General features: G+C 40.5%; 1 protein-coding gene across 1 annotated transcript in view; it reads right to left on the bottom strand.

The window, feature by feature from the left end:
* anks1b (ankyrin repeat and sterile alpha motif domain containing 1B) overlaps nt 1-11,704 on the bottom strand; it is a gene marked incomplete in the record, with an annotated part of 204,431 nt that overhangs the window by 92,503 nt on the left and 100,224 nt on the right. Inside the window, 1 exon segment of the mRNA XM_035674093.1 lies at nt 1,605-1,761. Coding sequence (XP_035529986.1) covers nt 1,605-1,761 — 157 coding nt within the window.

Genomic DNA, 11,704 nt, shown 5'->3' with positions numbered 1-11,704 from the left:
ATGACCAAAAAAAGCAATTCATGCTGGTTTAAAGTGTCACTCTTAGAAGAGTACTCGATCTAACACTAAATTAGCAGTGAACTTTGGACTCATAATGGACAACAAAAATAAATCAAAGCAGCAGAACCAAAGATTTTGTTTTTTTATTCCACATATTTTTCTTTCTTGTCAAAACCTGGTGCCTATATTACCCACAATGCTACTGAACTGCCGACATTCAAGTTGTAGATTCAGGTGAGTTATGCTAGTAGTAGCTAATGTATCTTCAAGCCACTAACCTGAATAAGAAATGAGGAGCGGGTTACAGAGGTCTGGTAAGTTCACCTCTTTCGAACTCGACAACTCCAGACTTTTTTTCCAATTTCAAACATGTAGGCTTCAGACCCAACCAATGCTGACGCAAGCCTTCACACAGCTCCCTCTGGAGCTACAAAAGGCTTCATACAACTGTTTCGACGTATGCAGTTGTACTCCGCAGACTTTGAAATGCAAAATCGATGGAGTTCCCCTTTTAAGAGGATGTTCATGAGGTGATGAGGTCTGTCCGGAGGGAACCTAAAATATGGAATGACGAACAAGCCCACTGATACTGAAGAACAGGTATTAGAACTGTAATTAATACTGGAGTAGGGAAAGAAAAATCACATATATTGTATGTGATCAGGAGGGGACTAACATCGGATCTGTGCATGCAATATTAGACTCACCTAACCTCGCCTTTAGGGAATGAATCCCATCCAAATAGTGCTAGAGGCATAAATTCAACAATGCATATCCCAAACAATGTTGCTCTCACTCTCACCCACATTTTCCACACCTGTTTATTGTTATGAAACTTGTGTTAATGTTGAATAGACAATACGCTCGGTGGTTCAAGTCTTCTACTTACTGACTGATCATCACAACAGCGCGATCATATGGATTCTTGCTTGTGAACACAGTAAACATGGAAGGCACCATATGTTCCACTGTCAAATTATTTAGAGCAAACTTCTTAAAGGACCAAAAAGAAAATGTGTACAAAGAGCCACAAAAATAAATACTGTAAAAAGATGCAGAGAACAGACGTGTTGGCAGCAATGATTATGACCCCAACACTTACTGGTTCGATCCAGCAGTGTGTTTACAAAATAATTAAAAACGTATTGTTGGTTTGTCAACTCTTCTTGTAGTTTTTTATGGTCAGCTGATCCCTTAGTTCACATGGATGACTACAGTTTGATGACTGTACATTTTCTGGACCCACCTATCTGTGTGAATCTTTTAAGGTTGTTGATAAATTTTTTCTAGTTTACAAGCATCTTGTAAAATGTATTAGAAAGCTGTGGAAGAATACAGCAGTAATCTTGCTGAGGGAGGTTTGGGAGGACTAACAGGGAATTTAAAATACATTTAGATCTAGAAATCTCTTAAACAGTTTTTTTCTTTGTTGGCAATCATCTTGTGAAAAAAACAATCATTTTACTACAAAGAGTCATTCTGTGATTTAAAAATTAATATATTTTTAAGCAAAGATGAGAGTGGTATCATCTGTTTTGGGAAAGGAAACTACAGCTGACACATTGATTGCAAAATAAAAAGTGTAGTTTTCTGCTTTGTCCTACCATTGCGTGGACAGGCGTTGAGCCGGTGGTTGATATCGAGTGAGCAAGGTTTGCGTGTGACGGCTGTGGTCACGGACTCGTACGGGTTGTCCTCGTCCTCTGGTAGGAAAACATCCAGAGATGGTGAGGTGACAATCTCTGCTGAATGCTTTGAATTCTGGGAGAAGGACGGAGAGAAAAACAGAGAAAAAGAAATGTGAGGGCTATTTGTTTAACATACCACATGTGTACAATTTCATGCCCAAAGAGGTTCCTGATCACACAAGTTTCTCCTGGTTCTAAGAACAGTTGGAGGACCCCCGCTTTGTTATTGTGTCAGCACTGCAGTAACAAGGTAAGATTGTAGTTTTGAGGCACTTTTGTAACTGTAGTTTCCCAGAACCTTGAGTACAGTAATAGGTCAAACACACAGGCCGCAACTGCCTTTTTAAAACGTTAGCGGTGTAGCCTGGAAAGATGGAACAAAACACGGACAAATGGGCTGACAGTAAAGTCCAAGGTTCGGACATTGTATGTCATACAGAAGTGACATTGCTATACCAACCACCGGCCAGCTTACATCACTTCAGCGTTCCTATGTGCGCTGCGAATGCAAACAGTAGAAAACATACACTTGACAGTATATAATTCTCGGGGGAGCTCCCCAGTGGGCAGTTCCTCCCAGGGACTCCCCAGAAGTGTTTGGTCCTAAAAACACACAACTCAGGAACTACCAGCAGTGCTACATTCATTGAGATAAAACACACCACTAATTACATTATTAATTACATACTGCAGCCATACTGGCTTATTATCCCTTCCAAAAGTCCCATAAATTATGTATTAGGTTAACTAATAGTGTTTGGAAAGCAAAGTGAAGAGCTCTTTCACAGAGTGAGTCAAAGAGAGTCATTTTGATTTTATGAGCTTTATGTGAAAGGCAGAAAGCACAGCAATACAAAACCCAGCCAAATACAAGCAGAAAAGAGGTCTTTGATGTCGGCTTTGAAATGTGTGGCAAACAGTGTCTATCCAGGGCCAAAGGTGTCCATCTTTTTGTTCACCTTTGCCTGAGGGGCATCATCAGAAACAAAAAGAAAACAACCAAACACATCACCTCACCTCACAGTAATCTCTCAATTCAGCTTAAGGCTACCATTCAAGTCCAACCATGTCCATACAGTTGGATTATCATGAAAGATTTAGGCCAATGTTCAAAGCAAACACTAAAAAAAAAAAAATGTTTCAACTTTTCTTTTCAATCTTTTTCTTTTCTTGTAGTGGCTTAACGGTCCTTTCAGGACTTATGGGGCTTTGTTCGCTGTGATTACTGTGATCAACAAGGTTTTGCTGGAGCTTTTCTTAGAAGAAAATAGAAAGTCTCAAGTCCTCAACATTCATGTGCTATAAAATTGTTGAGACTGGCCAAGATTAAAGATAAGTCATAGTCAATGATGAATGATGAATTATGACTGCTGTCAAATGTCCAAGTGCCTTTAATGAACAGTAGATTTGTGTGATTTGTGTGAAATGTGCTGGAAAATGTCTATACTGCAAAATCTTGTTTTATAATCCATAACCTTAAAATGTGAGATACAATGGCTTTATTTCAATTTACTAACTTCCTTACTGATGAAAGAGGTGGCTGTCTATGGTGGTACAATAGCTTCAGGGTCCCATCACATGGTGTGAATACATTTTAAAAAGAGCCAAACAATAGTGCAGCAAATTCCCTCAAACACAACAGCAACAGAGTTAAAAATCAAAACAGCGTATTTTTTGTCTCACCTGTTGGCTGGGCGATTCCAGCTGGAATCTTTTTACAATGAAGCGCTTTTGTTTGAAATATATCTTAAGAGTTTCATTTCCACACATCTCAGAAACCAGAGGGGTACAAAATCAAGGCAACCAGGAGCATGATACAATCTCTGGTGGTTTATGGGTTAATCTGTATGCTTGGGCAGCCTGGACATTTCACCTTTTCATAATTGTAAATTGTCTCCTAGTATTAGTATGATTCTCTGCCCAACAAGCCTCCATTATCTCTACCTACACCACCTTTTGAGCGAAAACCCTCAAGTTGACTGACAACTGTAAGTAAAGTTAGTAAAGGAGTTACTTAAAAATGGTTTGATGTCTGACCTTTTCAAGTTGCAGTGATATCGTCACATTCTGGTATATTATTTTTCTCTTTTATATTAAGAGTTCAAGCCAAATGTCAACTTTCAAACTACATCTTTATTATGCATCTAAGCTGAGATGCTGAACTCCTCATTACCTCAAGAGAGGAAACGTGTGATACCCAAGCACTGAATTTTATTTGAGTTTGTATTTATTTGTCTTGAAATCTGCACCATCCACCAATAACCTCACTGTGATCCTCAACAAACAACCGTCTTAAGCACGCCACACAGCTGCCACCACTTGATCCTGCAGATTTGATCTCTACAATCTCTGTGGGATCAGACGCAGCACCAAGACATCCATAAAGCTGCAGGTCCTCCTACAGGCCTGACTGCTGCAACAATTCTGTCTCTGTTGTCCACCCTGCATCCTTCACTCACGCCACCTCCGAATTTCTCCCTTCTCTCTCTTAACTGTCTTGGAAAGGTAAAATGTGAATGTCTCACCTCACCACTCTTCCGTCAAGCTCCAGCAACACACACAACAGAAAAAAAGCACTTGTCTTTATTTTCTTGATAGTATGCTATTACTGTTAATAGGAACTAGGTTCTTGCTTTACTTTTCTTAATTAATGCTGATGCACTTTTTGTTTGTGAAGCTTATTATAAGTCTCTCTAAACAGTGTGTCTGCCAAGTGCCTAAATGGTAATTTGCATACTAAATGAAATACATCAATGATTTTTACCAACAGGGACTTGCAGCATTTTGAAAGAAACATTTCATTTGGAGGGGATTAATTCAGAGTAACATGTAAGGAAATGTTTCTTGGGGACCTTTATATAACCGCGTTCACTGTGGGTATTTGAGGAGAATTTCAGATTGCACTTTGTTGCAGCATTGGTGAAAAGGTTGAGCCCCACAGGGCTTCGAGAGAGAGCTGAGGACCAAAAGGTCCCTTATCTCTGAGGCTGATGTGTTCCCAGAAAGAATGAAAAACAAGACTGACTAATGTGAAGCAGGGGAAAAGGTTACAGGGCCGAGCGTCATTTCATCCAAAGAGACAAAACATTTCTCTCCAGCGACGTAGCTTCTGGATGTCTGCCTTTTTCCCATAACGCAACACTCTATCATCATTTCTGGAGTGTCACTTGGCAACCTGCCCCTGGTTGTACCCTTCCTAATGGGATCAGTGGTAAACTTGTCACTATGCCGATAAGTTGTGGGTGTGGCTACGCCTGTTCTCAGCCTCGCATATATTTCTCACCCTTCTATCTGTTACCCCTTCACCCTCTCCCAACCTACTCTCCTCATTCAAAAGCCATTACTCTTTCTGTCATCATCTGCTACTACATTACCCAGACTGCACCAGGCCATCAATCACACACTGAGCACACTCAAAATGGATTAATCATTCTGGCTGACAGAGCAATCAGTCCCTTGATGATTTCTCTCACTTACACGCTCTGCACTCAATCTGAGACTTATTTTATACTGCACTGTATTAAAAGGCCTACAAACTAACCCCTTCCCCCCTCCTTTTTCTATCTCCATCAGCACTCAATTAGACTGCCATTACCAACTAATGGAGATCTAGTCGGTCTTTTACGCCTTCACTCTGCAGGTGGCCCTGCCTCAGCTGATCCTGATTTGATGTGACAACCTGGTTAGCTGCAGATTTCACTCACAGTGTTGACGGAGAGGCTGAGAGCACTTTGATGGAGCCATAAAGACCTGATGGTAGTTCACTGCTCCTTTCAGGACATAAAAACTCTACTTCAAATTATAAACTCTTCTGACAGCTCAGATTTAAGGTGCAATTAATCATCTTCACATTCATTTTGAGGCTTTAGCATAATTGTGATTTCAGAACATTAAGACTGGTAGCCTCATCAAGCCACTTAACTGCATCTCAGACAGTGTGTTTACATGCACTCAGTTAGCCTGGTTACGGTTGGCTTTCTGCCTGATTTATCATGCCTTGTAAACCAGAAACCAGCTTTCCATAAATGGAGTTGGGGATTAGAGAAACCTGATTACCCCAGCTATATTTCTCCTAGAGAAAGCCATGTATACTACACCTAACTGGGTTTCCAATCAGCCCTATACATGGATGCATGTGCATGACACAAGATGTCAAAACAGGGAAGTATCACTGTGACCAATCCTGTCTTCTAAAAACTCCATTTATATACTTCTAAATTTGTTTTGCCAGTTACATTTTGAATGGAAACATGGATACTTGCTGACTGGATTATGTTCCCCAGCAACATTTTTCGTGGCCAGAATGCTGCATTTGGTTATAAATGCTTTATTTAAGATTAGGAAAAATGGTTTTGGGTTAAATGTTAATAAAGTAAATATATATATTTTATGTTTAGCCAAGACCTAAAACTTTCCAAACATGTTGTAAACATGTCTGAACATAATCATCACAAACAAAACCTGCTGTCATTGCTATGACATATTTTACAGTTTCCTCACAATGTTGATATAAGAGAATATAGTCTGTGGGGCATTGCAGCTCTTATAAGACATTTACTGATACAAATTAGTTTTATGTAAACATAATTTCTAGGAGACAGGTCTGCTATGACAGCAGAATCACTATTACAGTTAAGAGTAAGAAAATAAGGTTAAGATAGGGCAGAAACCTGATTACTGACTGCTGCATGTAAACACAGACGTGTCGTAAATGTGTTGTCCGATTTCCTTCATAAACACATTTCTCTGAGTAACCTGGTTCCTTGTACGGATGTAAGTATGACCGTGTGTGACACTGGCAGGAAATGCAACAAATTGTTTCATGGCACAGCTGGAAGAGGGTGCAGTTATTCAGTAAAAAAATTGAGATAAAGTTTGGAGTAAATGGAAGTGAAAGTAGATTTAAATGAAAACAGAAACAAGTGAAACAATTGTCTCTGTAACAGGAAGTGACAGTATTAATGGCAAATGCAGGACTGTATTTGCTGATTTATAAATAAAACATCAGCTCTAATATTTATGATGAAACAGAGCTGTGAGATTGAGTCTACCAATCATCTCAGCTATGGTCTCATCTGTTTACAGTAATTACCAGGATGTTGCCATGAATTAACAATCAAATTCGGAAGTTTTAAAATGCCACAGGTACAGTAGCATCATTAATAAAGGCACTAAAGAACGGGAGCTGAAGAAAGAGATTCTTCTGTAGTGTCTACAGGGAGAAAGAAATTAAATGAGAAGGGGGGGAGGGAAAAGAGATAGAAAGCAGAAAATTAATGAGAAATGTGCCTGAAATGATCTTTAAAAAAGGGCAGAGATATGAGAATCACCCATAATGCGTACTGTCTCACCATGTGCGCTGTCTGTTTTTTCCTAACCTTTATCACTACTCCTACCTCTTACCTCTCTCTTTCACTTATACATCATCTCTGATCATTCCTGTTACTCTGAATCTCCAGCTTCCATCCCAACGGCTTGGGAAGAGACAGAAAGAGCACGGCCAAAGCTGTCAGAAGGAACTAAACCCATCGCTCAGGGTAAAGACAGAGAGAGAAAAGACAAGGGAAAAGAAAACACAGATAGATCAAAGGGCACCAGGATCCAGCTCAACACTTACTTCAGAGTTTGTGTCAGTAAATCCCAAGAAGACGTGCACGAGACAGAGCGGGAAGAGGAAAATTAGTTTGTACTGGGGAAGGGAATGAGAGGAAGTGGGAGTGCAGTGAATTTGGAGCAGGGACTTCCTCACACACACACACACACACAGAGAGAAACATAAAGACACACAGAAATGAGAGTCTAGTACAGGCAACATGTTGGATTTCTCACACACAGGACAGCAAGAAAAATGGCAAAAGCTGCATTGCAGTGAGCAACAAGCTTGAAGTTTGAGCAATTCCCTCGCCAGCGGAAAACTACTTTACACTCCATCTCGAACAGGACAGTCACTGGAAAGAAATCCCTCACACAAGTCCACAGTGAAGCCTGGGAGCAAACCAAGATCTGGAGATGAAATTAATCCAGCAGTGTGACAACAGGTTTAGCTACCTGATATTTTGATGTGTCCTCGCTCTCCTTCCCGCTCAGCCCTGGAGGGGTCAGACGGCTTTAAAAAGTGGGAGAAAAGGCTTCACGCAGTTCGATATGAGCAAGTCCCTCCAACAAACAAACACACTCGGTCTTCATTCATTTCCCTCCCTCTCCCTCCGCCCTCCCTCCCTCTCTATCTTTTAGGGCAGAGATAGGACACAGGGAAACTTGTGTCTGAGCTGCACAGGAAGAGAGCAGACAAACAGAGGCCTCCTCTGGCCACTAATTAGCAGGTCGTATGCAGCTCCTGTCCAACTGCAGAGGGTAGATTAAACGTTTGAGTGTGTGTGTGTGAGCGTGTTTGCGACAGTGCCTGCACATGAGACCAAAAGACTGTTTCGGTGTGTGATTATATCGGTGTGGTATTTATACGTGTCTGTCTGCTTGCAGCAGATATAGTTAACATGTGTGATCATGTGAGAGCTTATGTGCATACTTTGTGTGTGTTTCTATGCAAAAATCAGTCTGCTTGTATTATATACAGTGTGTGTGTGTGTGTGTATGTGTGTGTGTGTGTGTGTGTGTGTGTAGGTGTGTAGGTCTGTGTGTTTGTGTGTGGTTGCATGTGCGCAGAGTTGATAACCCAAATAGGAAATGTGTTGTTGCTTTGGTCACGTCCGAGGAACTACTATCTTACAGTCTTAAATCCTGTGACTCTCTCTTCCTCTCGGTCCCTGTTTAGCCCTATACTGTAACAGTCACAGCCCAACCCACTGCTTCATACCCTGTACACGGGTTCATAGGCCATCAGATATGAATAGAGGCCATAATTTGATGGCATTTCCTCATGGAGGCTATTTGATTAGAGAGAAAAGGGAGGGGTGGACACCAGAGAGGACAATGGACCCTCTGAGGCCCTCAATGAGGGGAGAAAGGCTGTCACAAGAGGACAGTACTGGCGAGACGCACTGACCAAAATACAGAAATAGGAAATGAAGAAAGATTGCAGCATTTAATAAAATGAAAGGAGGCAAACAGCCCAGTCCTCGAGTCAAGCTAATACACAAATACGTAAGCAAATACCTGCTTTCTTTCCTAGCATGCTTATTAGCAGAGTCTGATGGGAATATCACATAATATAATTAGTTTAGCATCTTTTTCTAGACAATCAGCGGTTAAACCATTCGTCCAATATTTCTGTGCAGCGTCTTCAGCTCACACATGGTTGTGAGCATAGGTTTTTGTCTCTGTACAGGCACAAGACCTCAGCCACTCAGTCACATGCAACTCCTTCTGAAAGCACAATTATTGTTTTTGGACTTCTGTTTAAACAGGATGCACCTTTTCCAACTTTAGGGGTTTTGGTAAGCATATTTTCTTCAACTTTGGACTGAGCCAGGCTACTCTTTGGTTATTTGCCAGAAAGCCAATAAGTGTATTTCCAGAGATGTTGAACTGAACCAAGAAAGGGGGAGATAAAAAGGTTAATGGGAGAAAAAAGGTAGCTGAAAAGATGAGATAGAGTGAAAGAGTGAAAGAGTGGAAGAAAAGAGTAAAATTGAAAGCCAGAGCTGCAAGTTGGTCAGAGCAGTGAGCAGGGATTGCCTTGCAAAATTGGATTTCCCTCCATGGCTGGCTAATCCCACAGAAATCAGCTAGCTGAGCCACCCATGGGACACCGACAATCACTCCTCAGAAAATAACACCCTTCATATTCTCCATGATGGCTTCTGTATTGAGCACAGCTCAAACTGTGGCTTCCCCTGGCTCCACGCTTAATCCCACAGACACGGCAACCAGCCAGAGCAAGAGGCTGAAGACGGAGAGCCTCTACTGTGTGACTGAACTTTTACTGTGTTTAACTGCAAGCCTGATAACTCTGGAGCAAGTTCTGGAGAACCACCTTTAAAGGCTGCTCGGGTGTTAAGTATGCTGCATAGATACACTAGATGTACAAAACAGTTTGATATTCTAATGAATAAATGCAACAAAAATATTTCTTCTCTGCCTTTTATAAATATGTATTCTCTGTGTTTAAGCCCATGTGCATTCATGGAAGACCATACACTAATATGGAATGTGTAGTTTTAAGCTAGATGTCCGGCAAAACCTTCTGGCAAACCTGAACCTAGCCTGTAAAGACACTGGCACTGGCTAGAATTGCTGTAACTTTAACATCTTTGGAGGTAAAGTAGTCACCAAATGTAGTGGAAACTGTAGCAGGGTAGTTATAACTCCTTTCCCTAAGTTTATGTTGGATTCACACAACCATGTGTAGCTCACACTGCCACACAAGCTAAAACAGGATGATCAAGTAGTCCCACTTAGCAACATCATCATTTGAAGTGTCTTTACCTCCACTTAGTGAAAAATATACATACATTATGTTAGTAAAAGTAAAACCATGATTTTATAGCAACTGTAAGGATTTTTCATTTGTCTTCCCTATGTAAGTCAATATACTCAATGTAGTAAAAAAAAATACCAAAGTTTTCCTACAAAGACCAGATAAGTTTAAACTTCAGACGTTCAAACTTGGATTCATTTCATACAAACAACTATGTCTTTGTGTATGCTGCAGATCAGCCAGAATGTTTGCACTACAAATGGTATTTTTTCTGTCAAACATTAACAATTGGAGGGTCAACAACTAACAAAAAAGGATACAGCTATATCTAACAGCTGTCATAATTCAATTTAAACCCAGATTTTTGTAATATTGATTTTTTAAATTAGATTTTTACTTGCATCCATAAAACAGAATAAAAACAATAAAATCATGAAACATTGAGGCGCTGAGAGTAACTCTCTTGTTTAGCTGAATGAGATTTCCTTGTTCTTTATTGACCAGGCATTTAGTGGCAGCTCAGAGTACTAAAAATGACTTACTATTTATTACTTTTATGGGTAACTCTGCTTTTTATATCTCAATCGTGATGCAGGGAATTGGTTTAGAGGATGCTTACTGCTTCCTTCAGATTCACAGCAACCTTGAACACACACTCCTACCTTGCTTGATGTGACAGCAGCACAGCATGACAGCTGATCTGCCCCAGTTTTTGATGGGCTTTGTTCTAGGGTTAGTGAAATATAGTGTGTGCTGTGTTGGGGCTCCCAAAAGCACTTCTTTGTTGGTGTAGGTTTTGAAGGTTTCTACATCCACATGAAAACTCAGAGATAGGGAAAACAAATAGGTTTATGTCCCAAAACAGTGAACTATTGCTTCAACAGTGACCGACTCTTGACTCCTAAATTTCTCCTGATTAAATCAAATTAAACTCTATTGATCCCTCTAGGGTAATGCTACATCACCCTGCTGCTGTCTCGGTAACTCTCACTCAAAATGACAAAAACTTATTACAATAAGCTATCCCCCCCCCCCCAACCGTCTTTCCATAATCATGTTGTCAGAAGGAAGATGAGGAGGAGAAACAGCAACTGTGTGCTAACGTCATTAGCTGAGAAAATGTACAAGTCATCTGGGGCCACAATACAGTGTTTCATATGAAATATTAACTCCACAGTTAAAATCAAGACTCAAGCAAGATGTTGCACACATACATCTGCATGTCTACAATTAATTAAATCCCTCATCTTGTTTAAATATGAGGGACAGATTACAACCTCTTTAATTCATTTAAATACACAGAAAACAAACATTCCCCCTGTATCTCTCCCTGCCACCTGTGTGTTTTGCCAGTTTCCCTGGGATGTTAGTTTGCTTTCAACACACACCGACACTAAATGATTGCACTCATTCCACCATTCTTGTTGTGCTTGAATGCCTTGCTCAATGGCACTTCAACACCAGTGGCATGGTTGTTGTGTTGTACTATGTTGACAGCAGTAATTGCTGTTGGTGGTCTTTTTTTAGTGTAGCTCATACTTCACTTTTCCAATCTTTTCTCCCTTTTCCTGTTTACCTCAGGACAACAACATATCTGAACTCCAGTGGGAAGTCAGACTACACACACACACAAACACAC

Source organism: Morone saxatilis, unplaced genomic scaffold (genome assembly GCF_004916995.1).
Source record: "Morone saxatilis isolate NCDOM2014 unplaced genomic scaffold, NCSU_SB_2.0 Contig10, whole genome shotgun sequence".
NCBI classification, from domain to species: Eukaryota; Metazoa; Chordata; class Actinopteri; family Moronidae; genus Morone; species Morone saxatilis.
The sequence above is the reverse complement of the archived record's forward strand: the minus strand, read 5'-3'. Positions and strand labels throughout refer to the sequence as shown.